At 36.6% G+C, this 20,567-nt stretch overlaps 1 protein-coding gene across 1 annotated transcript in view; it reads left to right on the top strand.

Moving 5' to 3' along the window:
• The first annotated feature begins 5,790 nt into the window (after nucleotides 1-5,790).
• CREB3L2 (cAMP responsive element binding protein 3 like 2) overlaps nucleotides 5,791-20,567 on the top strand; it is a 187,887-nt gene continuing 173,110 nt past the window's right edge. Inside the window, exon 1 of the mRNA XM_036230849.1 lies at nucleotides 5,791-6,380. Within this exon, the coding sequence (XP_036086742.1) occupies nucleotides 6,286-6,380 (95 nt within the window). The 5' untranslated portion in view covers nucleotides 5,791-6,285. The remainder of the gene's footprint in view (nucleotides 6,381-20,567) is intronic.

Genomic DNA, 20,567 nt, shown 5'->3' on the forward strand with positions numbered 1-20,567 from the left:
CCCCCGATATTCCACTTTTTGCATTAGTAGTATCTCACTTAACTTTTTACTTTATATTCCAATGAGTTATGTTGACCTCAACAAAGAAGAGCCAGTCCCCCCCCCTTTTAAAAAAAAACAAAACAAAAACCAGCAAAATGGGTTTATTTGGGAATAGCAGAGGAATTGCAATTCAGGGCAAGAAAACTATGTGAGTCCAAAGAGCAGATGAGGGGGGCTTGCTTTAATAGGGAAAAAGGAAGTTGGAAGGACAGGCTGTTTCTAAGACTTCGGGTGTTAGTGGCTTCTCATTGGCTGAGTGTGGCATTTTCTTAATGGCTGAGCTTTAACCAGGATCCCAGATCCCAGATCTGAAGGCGACTAGCTAAAGAGGTTCAGGTGATGACTGAGGTGTTTCGCTGGGCAAGGAGAAATTCTTCTTTTCTCTTGCTGTGGTGTGTCCCCCTGTTTGGGGTCTGTGGTGGCAGTGCGTGAGAGCTCCCTTTTCAGGTCTTCCTGACTATTTTAAATGAAGTTCCCTTTGTTTATTTTTAAGTTCTTTTGTAATCACTGTTTAACAAAACTGTCAGCAACAATCTTTGGGAAAGCTTGTTTGGTTGGAGAACTTAAATATTTTTTATTGATTACAGCAAAGGACAATGTTATTCTTCTGGTATGGAGCTGTTTTGTGTAGAGCAATTTTCCTTTTGAAAAGAGGATTACTTTAAAAGAAAAGGACCCTACATAGGTTTCTCTTTAGGTCACTTCTCACATTATTTGATTACACTTTTCATTGAAAAAAATTCTTCTAAAGCAATATTAAAATATAACCTAAATTTTCCTTAATGTTAAGTTTTGTTAGCTGTTTCAAGAAAGATCTCAGTATTTGTAATTTGATATTTGAATGAGAAAAACACCTAGTTAATCTTATTCTGTTAACAATCCCTGAGAGATACCTGACTGTCTCTCTGTCACATCCAAAGTCTTTCATGAGGTCCCTTCAAAGCAACAAATCTACGGGGAAATAATTAACTCTCATGTGTTAATCACAAATCCAAACTGTGACTGCACAAGCACTAGGTCAAGTCAGGGTACCCAGTCCGCTGATTTGCTGATTTTGGCATCAAAGAGTCGGGGTAACATCACATGCAGTTGTTCTGTCCCAAAATAGTCCATTTGCATGAACAATCTTAGATGTAATTTTTGAAGTTGAAACTTATATATTTTTTTGAGTAATTATGATAGGTCGAGAAAAAATGGCATTTTTCCCACTACTATTCAGCTTAAAGGCTAGTCTAACATTTTTGTTCAAAACACATGTGAAGCACAATGAAATTATTCTGAAGCAAGACAACAAAAAAGCAGGATTTTCTTTTGGTGCCATTAGGCTCTATTAATGACTCTCTCATTCTATGTTTAGAATGGAAGGGTGGGCGTCATTACCCAAGTGCAGATGGAGTAACAATAACAGTCGGCTTACGAAGGAGGGAGAGGAAGAGGATCCGACTTTAGCTTTTTGAGGGTTACAAGGGCTTTTGTAAGTATGCTGATCAGACCTTCTTGAACCTTGTGACGTCTTTGAGACATAAATATTCTGTCACTTTGAAAACATGCTTGAGGTGGGTCAAGCATGACCTAATCATAACACAATGGATTCTTTTTATGAACGTCAGGAGAAAACAGCCATACTAAAATGAATGCCTTGCACTATGTACTGCCATTTAAATTTGAAAGCCTGAGAAATTCGCTGCCCGGCATGTATGACTCACCCAGTGACGGAAATAGCACGAAGCACATGCTGGTAGCTGCCAAGGTCTTCTTTCCATTCATCTTTAGGGAAGTGCCAAGGAGACAGTTTGCCTTTGGGATTTTTCTCTGTGTTTAACAGTCGTTAGGATAGATTTTGTGGACACTGTATTTTGCCATTTCCTCCTCTCTTCTGTTCCATTTCCTTTTTCCTCTTCTTTTTCTCTTCCTTCTTCTAAGGGGTTTCCATTTCAGTGATGTTACTGCATTGGATGTGAACTAAGACTCCCCTTGGTGTGGGAATTGGATTTGGATCGCAGGTGGAGCCTTCTAACCATGAGATGATAGAAAGGACATGATACTGGAATTTAGAAGTCTTAGGTTGGTCCTGTTTTTTAAGTATCTGTATCAGAAATGTAACTCAGATTTTCTGACTTCACACTCTGTGCGTTTTGTAACAGCATTATTCTGTTTTCTGTCCCCTCCCCCCTGCCCCTTCCCCCCAGGATTATTGTATCATTTGCATGTTAAATCCAATAGGCAACTACCAAGTATTGTGGGTTCCCACTCGAAGGAACTGGGTTAGCCCAACGGAGTGTACAATTTTCCTGGGACAGACAGGTTTGGATTGGAGCATATTTAGAAGGGGTGTTTCCTGAAGCAGTTTTATTACTGAGAGAAGCCTAGTTCGGCTTCAGAGAAGCGGGGCTAAGGTGAAGTCTGGAGGGAAAGAGAAGAAAAAAACACATTAGAATAAACAGCACAATGAACTACAAGTGTGTTGTGGCTTCACTTGCATCCCCGAAGTTCACATCCTGAGCCCAGTACCTGTAAATGTGATTTTATGTGGAAATAAAGGTCTTTGCAGATGTAATCAAGGTAAAACGAAGTCATACTGGATTAGAATGGGCCCAACCAATAACTGGTGTCCTTATAAAGAGAGGAAATTTAGACACAGAAAGACACACAGAACACCATGTGATAATGAAGACAGAGGCTAGATTGATGGATCTACAAGCCAAAGAGGCTCAGGGTTGCCGGCAACTACAAGAAACTAGGAAGAGTTGAGGAATCATCCTCCTCTAGGGCTTTGCTGACACCTTGATTTAGGTCTTCTAGCTTCATTGTCTGTGAGACAATAAATCGCTACTGTTTTAAACTACCCAGTTCATAGTACTAGTTACAGCAGCTCTAAGAAAGTAATACAGAGAGTTAGAAGTAAGATAAAAAAAAGTCCATGGAAGGGTTGAATGAAGTGTTCAGAACTGTGGAAGAATGAGACCTCATGCTGTATTTATATTTAGATTTGTCAGATACCTTCCTTTTTTTCTTTTAGTTTTATTGAGATGTAAGTGACCTATGACATTGTAAGTTTAAAGTGTACAGCTCGATGATTTGATATATATATATATATATATATATGTATGCATATTGCAAAATGAGTACCCCAATGAGGTTAGTTAACATCTATCACCTCACATGGTTATGACTCTGTGTGTGTGTGTGTGTGTGTGTGTGTGTGTTGAGAACTGAGATTTACTTTCTCAGCAGCTTTCAGTACAACACGGCGTTGTTAGCTAGTCATCATATTGCACATTAGATCATATTGCACATCTGTAACTGGAGGTTCATACCCTTTGACCACCTCCATCCATTTTCCCAACCCCCTTTCACCCACTCCAGGAACATTTCTTTATCGACCTGCATTTTGTAACCCTATGAGAAGAAAACACTTAAGAGATCTGAGATTTTCTGATAGCACAAAGTCTTCCTTCTCAATAACTATCAGTAAACAAAGGAAGGGAATTTTGTATCTACAAAAACCGAAGGTGCAAACATTAATCTTTAAATATATATATTTTTATAATTCAAATAGTTTTTAAATCTTTTAATAAAAAATGGTCATCTTCTACCTTATTTCTGCTCTGCCCATATCTCCACTTTTTTGAGGAAGCCATTCTACTCGTATTTCTACTTTTTAAAATAACTGCTATAATGCTATTTCTTAATTCAGAGTTTTAAGTATTATTTATTGATCTATTGTGGAAAATGAGGCCTTTGGGACACTTCCACCTTTGTACCCCATATGTCTTCTTTATGCCAAATAATATTATTTAGTTTCCAAACTCTTTGTTAGAAGTATAGATCTCTCAATGTCGTCCTACACACAAGTCGATGAGAAAAAAAAAGGCTTAAGTAGAAAGGACAAAGGACATGAAAAGTCATTTCACAGAAAGGAAATATAAATGTGAAAATATTTATTAAAAGATGTTAAATCTCATTTATAGTTAGATAAATGCAAATTAAAACTGAATATACCATTTTCGACTTCTGAGATTAGCAGACGTTAAAAGTTTTACAGTATGTTCTGCTGGCAAAGCTGTCAGGAAATAGTCACTTTCATACATTGTTGATGTGATTGCAAAACGTTAGAATCCTGCTTTTGGCAATTTAGTAATATCTATCAAAATTACAGATGCATTTATTCTCTGACCTGAAACGTGTACTTACATGAATTTATCCTAGATACAGACATGCATAAGTTGAGGAATATAAAAAAATCATCACATTAAGGAACACTAAAAAGACATGCAAGAAACTAATAAAAATAGTTATATGTATGGAGGGGTTGCCAGGGCGGATGAAGACCTGGGTGAGAATGAGGCACTCTCCTGTTCTCTTTGCCATCTGGGTTTATGACTCATACTGCTTTACCATAGTCATGGGTCACATAGCGATGTTTTGGAGGACCACATATGTAATGATCATATACCATATAATTTGGCCGTGTAGTAGGCTAAACCATCTTGGTTTGTGTCAGTGCACTCTCTGGTGTTCACACAATGATGAAATTGCCTAACAATACATTTCTCAGGATGTGTCCCTGTTGCTAAAGGGCACATGACTGTATTCTCTTCAGTGAAGTTTCTGGATGAGTAGAGGCAGACGTGTATTTGAAGGGGTTCAGAATAGTCCTCCTCAGGATGTGCCATTTTGGCATGGGGATTAAAGGCAATCAACACCCTGCTGACTTAAGATAAACTTGTACCTCTCCCTTAAAGAATTTAAATTGCCAACCTTGCCCATAATAAGAGCTATTACCAGAAATAAATCTTTACGACCTATCTGTATGGCAGGGCAAACATCTAATTACTGAACATCTGTGCTCTTTTTATCATCCTGTGAATTATCCTCCTCTCTTTTGAGGCCCCAGGCTCCTATCTCATTCCTTGGCTAAAGATGGCATATGTGCTTTATTTTACCTTTCTGTCTTCAAATCCCTTTTGTATGTGGGGTTCCCGTACATATGAAATTAAATTTGTTTTTCTGTTCTTAATCTATCTCATGTCGATTTGATTATTAGACTAGCTGAAAGAACCTTTGAGGGATGGAGGAAAATTCTTCCTCCCCAACATGTTCAGTTCACATATTCAATTGGAAACATTTTATCTACCTAATGTTAAAGAAAAAATTATTCACGATACTTGTGTTCGGAGATAAACTAAGACATTAAATTTTTAAAAGTTGATTTGAACAAAAATCGATTAGAATCAGGCAGCACCAAAACCAAAGTGGTTAGGAGCACTCCACTGGCAAAGACATTTGTGGAGAAGATGTGCAGTAAAGAAAGGAGATTATCTGATTGGCCATCGATTAAGTGTTTGCCTTTTTTGGAAAAGCCTAGTTGGCTGTGATTGATTGTCCTTAGGTTTTGATTTTTTAACCTTGAGGCATTTTAGGTTTTGGTTTTGGTTTGCTTACCCTGGCTACTCAGGCATTAAAACCACCTCAATTTAATGGCCTCTTTATTTAATTAACTTAACACTTGTTAAAGACACTAAGACAGATTTTATTCGGGACTTTCCCAATAGGTAAAAGAATTGTGGCAATGGGATTTTGCAGTAGAAAAGAGAGATTGAGCTCAGCTCTAAACACAAGAAAAAATGTGGATTTATAGCCAAGAAGCAGGGTGAGTGGGGTTGAGAGGGTAGGTGGATGGAAAATTACTAAGAGGCAGGGTAATTCTTTACTAAACTGACCAAACAGGGTTCTTGCTAAAATTGGGCACTGCAGATATGGACATAGAAGTCCAAGGTCAACAGATGTAGTTGAGTAGAGGGCTTAGAAGAGCTTTGCTAAAGTTTGGTCAAAAAAATCTTTTGTCTCTAGTTTCTCTCTTTTCTCCTTTCCTCCCTCCCTCCCTCACTCCCTCCCTTCTTCCTTTCCTTCTTTCCTCTGTTCCTTTCTTTTTATTCTTTTTCTAATGGGTATCACCAGAAGGTTAAACATTCTTTAGCCAACCCTTTCTCATTATTTGAGAAAGTTAATGACCAGCCCAGCATATTGGATTCCATCAAGCTTCTTATTTAATATAACTGTAACTTACATTTCTATTACTATTGTCGGTCTGATGAAATCAAAGCTAATACTTTCTGATTTCCTCAGAACTCTGTCATTTCTTGAAGCCTAAAGCTCTTCTTTTTATAATGTGTTTGATGGTGGTGGGTGAGGGAAGTAGGAAAGTTTTCAGGTAAAGGTGGTTCTATTATTAGGTGCTAGATGAAGGGGCTAAGGAATCTCATAAATTCTTCAACAGAAAGCTGCAGGCTGAATCCCTGCTGCCTTTGTGTTTGGAATTTAAAACTATTTCCAAGGTATGTCTGAGCCTTGCTCTCTGCTCACAGCCTCCTCCCCTACTTATGGTGATATCTCACAATCCATTATGTTTTCTTTTGGGGTGCGTGTGTGTGTGTGTGTGTGTGTGTGTGTGTGTTATAACTTTGGTTTTGCTTCTGTTCCATTTTCCCTGATTTCTTTGGTAATGCCTGCTTTCCTTTCATCTTTATCATCTCTTTATTTTATCTATTTTATTTCAGCTGCTGTATGTTTAGTTATATCTCTTGTGAACGTCTATTCTGGTTTAATAAAAGAAAGCAATGCTTTACCTCACTAAGAATAAACCGCATGTATTTTATTTAAAAAATCGCATGCTTTATGAAAACTTGGTTGAAGGTGGGGTCGTGTGATATTTTTCACGGGAGCCTTTGCTATCTTGCTCTTCTTTTGTTTGTAATCCTGGGTTATTTTTGCTTGCAATACTAGGCTAATCTGTTTTTTTATCCTGTGTTTTTATTTGTTTATTTTGTTGAAATTCTCTGGATTTTTTTTTCTGGGGGTAGAGTACTAGTTTTAAGGCTGGCGACTTATGATCTGTTTGACCGTAGAAACCATTTTCCAGAGACAATATTAAAAAAAACTTGGCATTGAATGTTTTGCTTTTGGGTTTCCATTCACTTTGGAGGTCTTTCTCTCAAAGTGAAGGTGAGATTATAGAAAAGCAGTGCCTCCACGGTGTCTTTTGTGGAAGTAGTAGCCATTCAGTGTTTCCCAGTCCCCTTTGTAGATGCAAATCATCAGTTCAAATGAGCTAAGCAAAGAAAAAAGACCTCTCCAAATCTAATCTGAGAAGAAAATCTCCTTGGGAGCGAAGTCCCAGTTCAGAAAACAAAGGGAAAATAGACCAGAGGCTTATTTACCTTTCACTGCTTCAGGGATTCAGAAGCCAGCAGGCATACACAGATGCAAAAGAAAGCTCAGGGCCAGAGATTCTTTTTTCTACTCTTTCTTTCCTGCTTTTTTGTAAGATGCAATAGACAGATCTGCCCAGAGGCAGGGAACTAAGAGTTTCTAAACCTGGGCCAGGAACAATGCAATGGTAGAATTATAAAGGCCTTTGTTACTGATTAAGGTCAAGGGGATGGTAAAATATAGATTCTGGAGAGGAGCCCTATGGGAATATAGTCTAAGAGTGCTGGGTTTGGGAAGATGAATGATAACTTTCCCTCCTGGGAGGGTGAACACGGTGGAGAGGTTTTTTGCTTAGATATTTTGATAAACCACACTCAAAGTGGTTTATATCCCCCAATATCCTACCTCCTATTGAGAATTGGACTATATTAAGCGGAGGGTGTTATTCATAAGAGAGAAGAAGACATGGCTTCCTCTAGTGGACCCCAGGCCTTAACCAGATGTCCTTCTTAAAGGCTCATGATAGTCTTATCTTCTGTACTGACAGAAATACTGGTGTTGCCTTAAGTCAGACTAGGAAATATAAAATGGAATATCCATGAAAAAAGTGAATGTCTGATTAAATTATTTTAACATTTACTTTAAAATGCTTCCACATAGATAAATGTGGTATAATGTGTCTGAGTTAGTTTAATCTTATCTCAGAAATGGTTACTTGACATTGAAGAACCTTAATTGGGGAAAATACACTCAGGATGTGGAGGTTAACATTTGAAATCCTCAATTCAGAAGCCGTATTCTAGAAGGGCTAGGTTATGGCTCCAGCCAACGTTATCTTATATATATCTTAGCGTCTTTGTTAATTAGCATAACGAGGTTAAAAATGATTTGTCATTGTTGAAATGAGTTTTAATTTATGTGGATTGGCTTAAAATGTTTTAGGAGTACTCTTGCCTCTGCATAAATGGGGTGAAAAAAATCTAGCCAGCCTAGCAGTTTATACACTTTGGATTCTCTCCCCATGCTTGGCAAGCTAAACCGTGTCTAATGTTGTAATGGGAAGATTTCGTTACCTGACTCTGACTTGAGAGTTAGCTCAGACCTGCCCCAAAGGTGGAACACATTATCCCTGCCTCTGATGTCTGTAGGGTGCTGTTGAAGCACCTTAAGCCCAGAGAATTAAGGCTTCATCAAGCTCACTAAACAGGTTATATGATTTTTGGGGGGCCCAATAATGAAATATTTATACAAATGATACAATGACCTCGGAATGAAGTCTAAGACTTGTTTTCATTATAATATTCCATCTGGAAGTGAGGTCCCTGTAGTTATCACCTCGTAACCTAGTGTGAAGAGCTTGTCCACTGGGTGTTACAGCTAACCGATTACACTGACACCAGAGTACAATGAAAGCAAGTGGCATCTATGGTGTAGTGCTACAGAATGGAGGATGGGCAGCGTGTGCTGGAAAAACCCAAACTCCTCAGTGGTTTATAGACAAGGGGTTTTATAGAGTAAAATTCGTGAGTAATTCTGAGTAAGGGCTTCAGGGTCATGGGCTGTGTTGATTGTGGAAGCAGTTTTATGCCTGCTTCAGCAATCTGATTCATTCAGCTCCTGGTGGCATCCTTTCTGGGTCTACATGACTATGGCTAGGTAGTCTCGAACAGAAAGAGAGGTTAGTGATAGTATCTTAAGAGCAGGAAAAAAGAACAGAGCTATACATTCATGTTTAACAGGCTAAATTCTTCTGTTGTCTTAAGCAGAGTATACCTTCTGAAACTCTCTTTATAGGCAGACCTATCGGCCCCAGGACCTAATTTCATTCCAGTGCAGGTAACTTTTAAGAAGGCTAATTTAATAATTTTAACTAAAAGCTAAATTCTGATATATCTAGTCTGTTATGATTTGCCGTCGGCTTCAGCCTGCCTCTAATGATTGAAACCACGGATATCCATCAAAAGGCAACTAATAACGCTGCGCGACAAAATTGGCCTCAGTACATTTGAAGCAGCATTGCAGCTCCTTGCTTCTGTCATTTAGGGTCCTTGACCACAAATGCATATAAGAATCAGATGAATATCTGTAACACACCAATGTAAGAAATGTCCACACCTGTAGGGGATTTTTATAACAGTTTATTTGAGCCAAACTGATGACAGTGCTGGAAAGCAGTATCTCCTCACATGCTCCCAGAATGACAATTTTGCACTCTCTTTTATACATAACAAATGGTATATGAAGATAGGAGAAAGCAAGACAGGGATTAGATTATAAGATACTTAACAAGATTATGTGCTCTCTTTTGAGGGTGGTTACTCTTTCAAGGGGTCTTAGAAAGAGGCATTTCAAAGGTGTGTTAACTTAGATGCACAGAAACAAAGGACAGGCTTGCTTAAGGCAAACATAAACCTTTTACTAAAGAAGATAAACGTCTGAGGCTTGACTACCCACCATGACCTGGCCAGGTAGGAATTTTTGATCAGATCACCTTGTGAGGTTACTTTCTGTTAGATTTATTTCAGTGTCCTCTTTTTGTCCACAATTTCCCTCTTTTAGTCATAAATCAATCCGAAAGACGCATGGATGACCAAACTTTTGGTTGGATAGTGTGGTCTCAACGCTCAGAAGGCTCATTCCTAGGAAGTCTTAAGTATTGACGTTGTCTTGTTGAAACAGTGGACCATTGGGGATGGGGTAATACTGTAACCATGGGATGTGAGTTGAGGCCAGATTTTCTCAAGAGGAGAGAAAGGTCAGGTAAATGGAAGGCAGTCAGGTCTTATAGGTGTTTATTACAAAAAACATTCTGAATCATTTCTGTCCTGTGAACTATCATGATTTGAGTTTTGCCATCTGTCTTGTTTTTCTGTATTTTGTATCTAGTATAACATATAAGCCATTTAAAGAGCATATAAAGTTATCTTATAATCTTCAGTAATCATAAACAGTTGGACTATATAGAAAAACCCAAAGAACAAGTATAACTATTATTATGACTTATCAGTAGCAAACAGGTAAAGACAATCAAACAAAATGACTTCTGAGTTCAACATTAGAATTTAGGTATATAGGCCTTGTTGAAGTCATGGGATAGATGTCTTCCTCTGATGTCAGCAGAGTCTCACTCTTGATTCTTTGATGTCCATAGTAGGTGAAGGTGAGTTTCAGAGATGAGGTAGATTTCCATTCACAGTTAGGGCACCTGATAAAGTATCTTCCAATGAGGTTGGAGCATGTCTTTTATTTGATGTTCTCTCCAATAAACCAAATCTCCAGGTGGCAGCTGATGTCAAAGTCTTTCTCTTTTGGGAGCTTGCTGTGAAAAGAAGCAGTTACCAATTTGGCATTTTCTTGAAGTGACCGTCAAAACGTGGCAATAGTGTAAGATCTTGCGTTTCGATAAGGTCAGCTTATAAGTTCCTTCATGTAGTTTAAGTCCTGCTTAAATGCATTATGATGCATGGAGGAACATAAAAACATAAAATATGGAATTTGCTAGGGAGCCATAAAGAACCAAGAGTCCAACTTGGGCTTCCCATACATAGCCCCAGCTGTTCATTTAATTTGCAGCCATTGTTTACCCGTACAATGTAACCTCGTAGTTTTTCATCACTTATTTTACAGTGTTTCTCATGCAAGCTAACATAATATACAAGCCTGATTAGTTTAAAATTTCTCTATTGTAAGGAGAGAAAATAAATCTTTTTGAGGTCTTTCAGAAGCCCTTCTGGAACACACATATTCCTACATATATTGAGATTCGAACCCTTAAAATATCAATTTCCATTGAAAACTAAAAAGTAAGCAATTAGCATCCTTTAGCTGGGCATATTTATGAAGTCGTTTTATAACCTTTAGAAACATCTTGTGGACGTCAAAGTCAATTATTAATATGGATTTATTTTTGTAAACCTGGATAAAATAAAAATTATATTTAAGATCAATAATTTAATATCAATAACATATATTAATATATAATATCAATAATATCTAAAGACATGTCTGTTGTACTTAAGCCATCAAACTTAAACTCACTTTTATTTACTAAAGATTAATTTTAGTTCATGTGAACTTGAAAAGCAATTGAGTTAGTGTCTATATTTCTGAGAATTTTAGAACATCCAATTCTTACAAGCACCTTTCTTTGAATAAAATAATTTTAATTTATTAAATTAATTTTGACAATACTGACCAGAGAGGTAGAAAATTATCTCACATTTACAGTGTACATCTATAGGCACATACAGACAGACATACCCAGAGACCTTTTACCCCTGAGAAAAACATAGTAGTTTAAAAAAAAAGAACAACTAGATCCAAATTTCTTTTTTGGAGGCATTTACAGTTCATATCCTTGACAAGTCGAGTTCTAAATGACCTTCCTCCTTTTATAATAAGGACAACTGTTTTTGATACCTCAAAGAATTGGCTTGCCACCTAAATGACATCATCATTTAGATGATTCATTCATCTAAATCCTCTTTTTGAAGCTTTGCGAGACCAATTAAATATACTTTTCATTCATTCTGCCTAATTTGATAGTTGGCTTTTTCTAATTGTGCGCACAAAAGATTGATTAGAAGTATCAAAAGATCCAAATTTTGTCCATCTTTCTGCAGGAGTATTAATTGGTCTTTTGAAGCTTCATTTGCCCTTCCATATAGATAGGCCAAAAAGAGTGATCTCTGATAATCTTTTATTATATGTAAGGCCCCTAATTCATATTCCTCTAGATAGTTAAGGGGGAGGCAGAAGTTTCTCTTAGCCATGGAGTTGCTTGCCTTTACCTCATAATCATCCACATACCACACAGGTGCAGCTTGGGGTGAGTAGTCCTTCATCTCTACAAATGTGTCAAAAGTTATATGTAGATTTTCTGTTGCATGGGAGCTGGCACTTCTAACTGCCCACTCTCCGTTCCCCGCGTTGTTCCGGGATCAACTCCATACTATCCTGAGCTAAAGAAAGGGACCAGGGTTTAGGGCTGGAGGTGCCTCAAGTACTAAATAGGAAGGTGAGAGGAAGAAACATGGTAAAGAAAGATTGCCCTGTCATACAGGTAAGTCTCCCAGGTGAAGAAATATTTTCGCTGGTTGTAGCTTTCTTTCTGATAAAAGTACTCTTTCTAATAGAAATCTCCTTTATAAGTATAGATGGTTCCTACAAATGGGGAAATTTATACTTTCTTTTAGGCAGTTAAGGAGGATTTAAGAGCATTTCCAGAGTGTGCTGGATCTTAATGCTTTCAGTTCAAAATAATCCACATACCAAAGTGATATATTTTGGGTTGGCATGTTCTGAACTTTAATAGTGATAGCAGCCTTTTCCTTATTGCGTATACAAAAATACATCCTACATATGTTAAAGAAATAGATATAAACTATTAAAAATCATATGAAAACATAATATTTTAACAATATTGGCAGCAGGGAAGCATTTTGAAATCTTACAAAAAGACCAGAATCAAAAAAGAAAAGATCGCTCTTTTTTTGCTGCCTGTTTGCACCATCCTGGAGTGCATGCATGCTTTCGGGAAGGACCTGTCCCTGTTGGCTATGCCCACATGCCTGAAGTTGACATCTGGTGACGTGAAGGAGCAGACCTACTTACTGGCCACGAAGGGGCTGACTCCCTCACAAATCAGTGTGATGCTGAGAGACTCATGTGGTGTGGCACAAGTACGTTTTGTGACAGGTAATAAAATCTTGAGAATTCTTAAGTCCTAAAAGGACTTGCTCCTGATCTTCCTGAGGATCTCTACCATTAAGTTAAGAAAGCTATTACTGTTCAAAAACAGCTTGATAGAAACAGGAAAGGTAAGGATGCTAATTTTGATTTTTTTTTTTTTTCTGGCCACCTACGGCATCCAGACTTCTTAGGTGGTATAATTTTGATTTTGATCGAAAGCCATATTCACAGGTGGGCCCTATATTACAAGACCCATGGGTTGATATTACAAGACCATATGAGTCTTCCTCCCCAATTGGAAATACGAGTCATCCACAGCCTCTGCGTTGGTTGTATATGTTCGTCTATGTACTCAAGAAATAAAATCATTGTTTAACTAGAAAAAAAAAGAAAAAAGATTGGGAGATTTAATTAGATAAAAGCAAACACTGAAGTATGACAAAAGATATCAGAAAAAAATATTGTTAAAAAGTAACAAGCGAAAGACATTGGCAACGTAAAAAAATCAGAAAATAGTTGTTTGCAATTGGCACTAATTAAATTATGACAGAGGTGATGGTTCCTCACTTGGAGGGTGTGTCTATCTTCCAGTATCTTAAGTTTTCCTCACTTAGTGACATAATTCGAATATATTTCCATGTTATTAAGTATACTTCTAAAATATAATTGTTAATAGTCCCACACAATTCCACTGTGCTGAGTGTCATATGCAAGTGGCGGTTACTGCAGTGGCAGTGCTTTGGAGGACAGTAAACTGAACATTTTCTTAGTTACCTACCATCCTTCCTCCAGTCTGTGACAGAAGCTCAAATATTTATGAGAGCCAGATTATTAGCCTGCATGATGTACTAATGTCTCGTGATCCAGTACTGCCTACCCCTCTTGGTTCAGTTTTATCAAAACTTCTTTTTCTTCATTTTTAAGCAGAAGATGGAATAACATGTCATAATATGAAATCGGTAAATGTATAAGAACTCCATGACTAATTTTCTCAAATAAACAGCTTTCATTATAAATATATATCTCATGCCTCTTGTCAGCAGATATTTTCATAACTGAATTTGACATACAATCAAATGTAGTAACTCCTTCTGATATCCTTAAATAATATTTTAATTTACAGAGCATAACAGTTAAAATCATTTTAAGAGTAGTTTCTTAATTATAGATTTTGATGTTTGTTTTCTATTAGAGCAAATATATTAAAATTTATTTAACAATTAATGTGAATTAAAATAATTTTGTTTGGAACGTTCACCATTTCAAATATTTTCTTTTCAACTATGATGTTAAAACTTTTACATTGTAACATATTGAAAAACAATGAGATTAATGAAATTAAAATGCATTCTAAAGTACATTTTAGCATTTTCACAAATTTATGACAGTAATAAATTCTCTGATTAAAATAGAAAACACGTAAATGTGGAAAGAAGAAAATTCAAAGTCTCACAACTGTGAATATTTATTATATTTCTTTTCAGTCGTTTCCTCAGCAGAGATGCCTTTTGTCTGCCTTTCATGATTATTACATACACATACCATGTGAATTCATTTTTCCAGTGATATAGAATAATGCATTTTTAATATAATTTTAATTCTGTGAAAAGGATTGTTTTCCTAAAAGAATGCACATTGAACATATGGCCTCTCTAACAGATAACCAGAAACAACACTGTTAAAATAGATATATTTGTAAGTGAGCCCTTGATCGGTACAGAACCTTTTTGGAATTTAGGGAAGATAAGTGGATAACATTACGCATTTCAGCTCTCTTCCCAATGGCAAAGAGAATGGCTTTCGGCAGCTTGATTTATAATGTACTGCCAATCACCAGAGGCAGTGCTTGACAATTAACTTAGAAAAATCTCATTGCTTTTGACTCATGGAAAAGGAAAGGGATAGTTTCCAATTTATAAGTATTTGGTTTATTATTGCGTGGCAGACACCGAACAAATTTTGTGAGGAGGTACTGTTTATGTCAAATATATTCTTCTAGTCGGTTGGTTAACAGCCATCTCCTGCGACAGATCAGTGATAGTTATAGCAGACATCCCTTAGGCACAAGCAGCTCTCAGGTCATTGTACCTACAACTGATTCAAGCATTGACCTAGGCATTTGCATTCTTTCTTAACCTTAGTCCAGAGAGGAATCACCCTATCATGTATTTCCCTTCAGTGAAGTCTAGCCTCCCTAGAGAAAGCCTGCTGTGGAAGGCGTGGCCTTCTCAAATATCAGTTCATGGAGTGCTTTGTGCAGACACAATCAATAATGCAAGAGAAAATAAAATTAATGAAACTGATCTGAGGTATTTATCTATCTCTGGCACTGGAATTCCCTTTCCAGAAGTAGGAAAAGTAGAAACCTTGGCCGTATGAAGAATGAAAAGTACACCATTTCAAAGCAAAACTCCCAGTGTGCACAAAGCACTGCTTTGGATAAAAGATGGCAGCTGCAGAATGGAATGGTAGCTGGTTGCCATGGTTACCAAGTCTCTGATTCAGCCACCATATGCCACCTGGTGTTTTCAGCCTGAAAAAGCAGGTCTGTGGTGTCCTAGATTGGAGATGGAGCTATGACCACAGTTCTTCAGACAAACAGTACTGGCCTGCCATGTGAGGCGGTGTTTGTAAATAGAAAGATGATTTGGGGCCTACTACAGCCTTATCATTTAAGGCAAGGGTTCAGTTGGAGAAAGAAGCAGATATATGCCCCACCCCCTTTTAAAAATTATTCTTTTTCTTTCATGGAAACACCACTATATGGGTATTCATTCCCCCAAATCATTCTTTATCCTGTTTTCGGAACAAATTTCTACCCAAATCTGTTAGGTTATACAGTATTGCAATAGCAACAAACTCAAAATGTTGGGTACAGCGATTGCAGAACGTTAAGATTATATCAATTCTCAGACTCTTTAGTTGCCTTACCTCTTTCTAAAAGTACTATATGGCAAATGACAACTGTACGACTTTATTTTAATGTTGAATTGTATACAAATTTAAATATATATTTCAATTCTATAGTAACTCTTATACTGTTCCACAACAGAAGAGAGAGCTTCTGGGCGCTTGTCTTGAGATTCCTTGAGAATGTTCACAGTCATTATAGTTGTCATTATGAATAACAAAGTAAGTATACAACATATACGTAATGATAATATATAAAAATTTCAGCCCTACTTTAAGTTTTGGGGACTTCAGTTTTGATTTTTATATTTACGATAAAGACACCAACGAGGTTCAAGTATTGCTAGTGATTCAACTTTGAAATAAACATTTCATGTTACCTTTCTCTCTGGTTTTGAGAAGTATTAAAAAAGTGATTACCAATTTTATATTAATTTGAGCATTCAGAATTATGTATATCATTTTGCTGTTATTTTTTACCGGTATGAGGAAACAATCATCAACAGTAAATAAGATAGTTAAAATGTAAGAAAAAAAATTGTTACTCAGACTATTCCTGTACTGAGTCAAATTTTTAATACCGTACAATTAAAAATAAATTTGATCTAGAAGTGTCTATAACATTTAATATCCTTTCTAACTTTGGGACTCAACAAAATAGCCTCATTGTTCTAATTAATTGACTTTATAATAAGTAAATATTACAAATTTGAGTTTGTGAACTGCATTATGTCCACTGAAAATAGCTTTTATTTCGCTTATATACATTTTTTGCAAAATGGGTTCTCCTGTTAAAAACAAGTCTGAAAATCACTAGGCTTGATGTCAGGACCCTAGTCAAATACCTTTTTTGAAAAGAATTGACCCAGTGTCAGTAGACACATCAATTGAGAGAATTTCAGGGAATTTGGCCTCCCTACTGGTCCGGGTTCAAGTACAAGTAATTTTAATCACCCCCAAAAGAAACTCCATTAGCAGTCACCCTCATTTCCCCAGATCTCTCAATCCTACGCAACCACTGATGTAGTTTCTGTCTTTGTGGATTTGTCTTTTCTGAACATTTCATATAAACGGAATCATAGCTTCTTAGCATAACGTTTTCGAGTTCAGTCCATGTTGTAGCACCAATCGATACTTTATTCCTTTTATATGGCTGAATAATGTTTTATATGGATATACCAGATGACATACCATTCATTTGCTGATGGACGCTCAGGTTGTGTGATAGTCCGTTGTATGAGGTTTCATTAAACCTGCCAGAAAGTTCCAGTCTGTCCTTTCTCATGGCCTTTCCTACAGCCTTTGTACACAGCAAGCCAGCCCCACAATCTAGGAAGCCAGTTACTAGCAGTGAATCTCTTCATGTATATACATACTGCTTCTGTTTCTCTGGTGGAATTCCAACTTATACCAACTTCTCCCCACCTTCTGGCCATTTTAATGGTTACCATGAGGATTCGTGTATGAGTTTTTCGTGTGGACACATGTTATTTCTCTTGTGTGCATACCTAGGAATAGAATTGCTGGGTCATATGGTGTAAGTCTATACAGGCTTAACATTTTGAGGAGCTGCTGAACTGTTTCCAAAATAGCTGCACCGTTTTTGTTTTCACTAGCAGTGCATGAGGGTTCTGATCGCCCCACATCCTTGCCAACACCTGTTCTTTTTCTTAGATACCGATTCTAGTGGTTATGAAAGGGTGTCCCATTGTGATTTTGATTTGCGTTCTGCTGATGACTGATGCCGTTGAGCAGCTTTAAAGTGCTTATTAGCCATTTGTGTATCTTCCTTGGAGAAATGTCTAGTCAGATCATTTATCCATTTTTTTAAAAATTAGATTTTTTTTGTCTTTCTATTATTGAGTTGTAAGAGTTCTCTATATGTTCTAGGTACGTGTTCCTTTACAGATTTGTGATTTACAAAGTGTTCTTCCATTCTATGGGTTGGCTCTTAACTTTATCGATGGTGTCCTGTGAAGCACAAAAGTTTTTAATTTTGATGGTATCCAGCTTATTAATATTTTCTTCTATCGCTTGTGCTTTAGGCTTCATATCTGAGAAACCATTGCCTTTCCCAATAGCCTATACTATAAATTTTGGCCTTATCTAGACAGTCCCACAATGCAAGCCAGCTCCCTGATATAAGGTAATGGATATTTATGCGTCTTTTATGTGTTTAATAGTTTTAGCTCTTACGTTTACATCTTTGGTACGTGTGTATTTAGTTTTTGTATGATATGAGGTGGGGGTCCAACTTCATTCTTTAGCATGTGGATATTCAGTTGTTTAGCACTGTTTGCTGAAAAGACTGTTTTCTCCCATTGAATTGTCTTGATATCCTGTAGAAAATCAATGGGCCATCAATGTATGGATTTCTTTCTGAACTTTCAATTCTATTCCATTGATCTGTATGTCTATCTTTATGTTGGAACGCACTCTCTTGATGACTGTAGCTTTGTAGTACTTTTGAAATAAGGAATCATGAGTCCTCCAGCTTTTTTTTCTCTTCAAGATTGTTTTGGCTATTCTGGGTCTCTTGCATTTTCGTATGGATTTTAGAATCAGCTTGACAATTTCTTCGTCAGCTGCAATAAGATTTTAAAAGAGATTTACTGGGGCTTTGTGCATGTGAACTTTTCTGACTTGGTCTAACACTTCTGAGAAGGTATTTTGATGGGAAACCATGAATAGATGTAGATATACAGGAAGTCTTTGCATGGTTCTGAAATGCACAAATGCGGTTACATGGTTCAGTTGACAGCACCAGTCCCCCAACACCATGATCCAAATTTCAGTTCGCGCAGTGTATCAACTGTGATTAATTGCATAAAATACAAAGTTAGTTGCTAGTTCTTCAGTCTTCAGATCACTACATTGATAACAGATGTGCATCAGAATCAGTGCTCAGTCTTACCAAAGCCGGTCGGTGACTGGTCACTGCGCATCTTTTTATTCCCATCACACACGGACAGACAGCAAAGCGTGTAGTTGGGTTGTCTCCTTGCCTCGCAGTGATAAACCCACACAATGTTTTATAAAATTGGATAATTAAAACAGGGAGTTGGCCAACAAAGATGAAGGGAGAAAAACAACAAAAAAGTGATAATGCTCGAAATAAAATTTGAATCGAACGTAAATGGAATTATAAAAGAGATCACTGTGGGAGTGTTGACATTGTCGCCATTGAACTGCCTCTAGAGGTGTAGCCAGAAGGACTTAGTGAAGGGAAGTTCATCAGCACACACAGGGGAACTGGTTGTGAGGAAAAAGATGAAGATGTCCCAGAGGAAGTGACAAAAAACATCACATTAGGGGGATTCTCAGATATTTCATGACATTGAAAGCATAAAGGATAAAATGTTGGTATCTGATCCAAACTTAGAGAGCAAGATAACCCTCCAAAGTACAGATATGATGTTTGCTCTGTACCATAATTTAAAAAGCAAAAACTGTTCAAACTACTCTTGATACATTTTTTACAAAGAAATAAAACACTTTAATCCTCAATGTTTCTAAAATTTTGAATTAACAGCATAGTAAATAATTATTAGTTCTTTTTTTTCGATTTCGCTATACATTTATAATTAAGAGTAAGAGAATTTTAAATGTTTTGACAAAAATTGTAAATGTCACAGATGCTTGTAATTTTTCCTGTCAGTTATTAAGATTGCTTTGTATAGTTTCAGCGGGTATGGTCTTTTTAAAGTCCCATGCTAATGAGCAAAGAGAGGAATGCCTATAGTTGATATAATATTGCTTATTGGTATAAATTTTTGTGCATTTATCTTATTTAAAATAATTTAATATTTCTGATGCTTTTAGCTTCTATGTTGTGCCTGGCCCTGTGCCTGGTTCATAGAAGTTGCTTGATTTTTTATAGATAGCTGCTTTATTTTATGTATAAATAATTCTTTTTCTGAATACCTAATTTTATTATGTTTATATTTGTTTATATTTACTTCTGGATACAACCTTTGCTTTATATATTGGTGAACTAAATGCTTTAAAATTTTCCAAGTTTTAAACAGTTTTGTAAACATTTTGCTCATATGTGGAAAATAAAATAGAAATAGTTTGTATTTAAATTCCCTTATGTTCTTGCTCATTCTAAATGGAAAACAATTACCTATCACCTATTTATTATCTTCTGAAAATTGAAAATCCCAGATATTCAAATAAAAAAACATTTGCTTTAGCAACAAATAATGTTACCCAAGAATAAATTAAACAAAAAAGGTTATCTGAGGAAAACGATACAGTTTTACTGAAGGACATAAAAAGTAAGACTTGAACACAGAGGCATACCATGTTTCTGGGTGGGAAGGTTTAAATATAGCAAAGCTATTAATGTTTCCCAAAATTATATATGAATATTATACTATCCAAAGAAAATCCCAATAGAGCATTTAGGGGGATCTTGGAAAGTTTCTATTTTTATCTGAAGGGGGGAAAATGTGATAATTATCAAGAAATTGTTGAAAAAGAATAGTAGTGTGGGAGGACCAAACAGATACTAAAATGTGTTATAAAGCAACACTAATGAATGGTTTTGGTGGAGTAATAAACAAGTAGATCAGAGGAATGAAAAAGAATCCAGAAATAGACTCACATACATATGGTAGTTAAGCCGTGTAGTAAATGGGCATTTAAAATCAGTGAGGAAAGATGGCCCTTTAAATACATCATATTGGGACAACTGGATTTCTGTTAAA

This window comes from Rousettus aegyptiacus, unplaced genomic scaffold, assembly GCF_014176215.1.
Source record: "Rousettus aegyptiacus isolate mRouAeg1 unplaced genomic scaffold, mRouAeg1.p scaffold_m13_p_13, whole genome shotgun sequence".
NCBI lineage: Eukaryota > Metazoa > Chordata > Mammalia > Chiroptera > Pteropodidae > Rousettus > Rousettus aegyptiacus.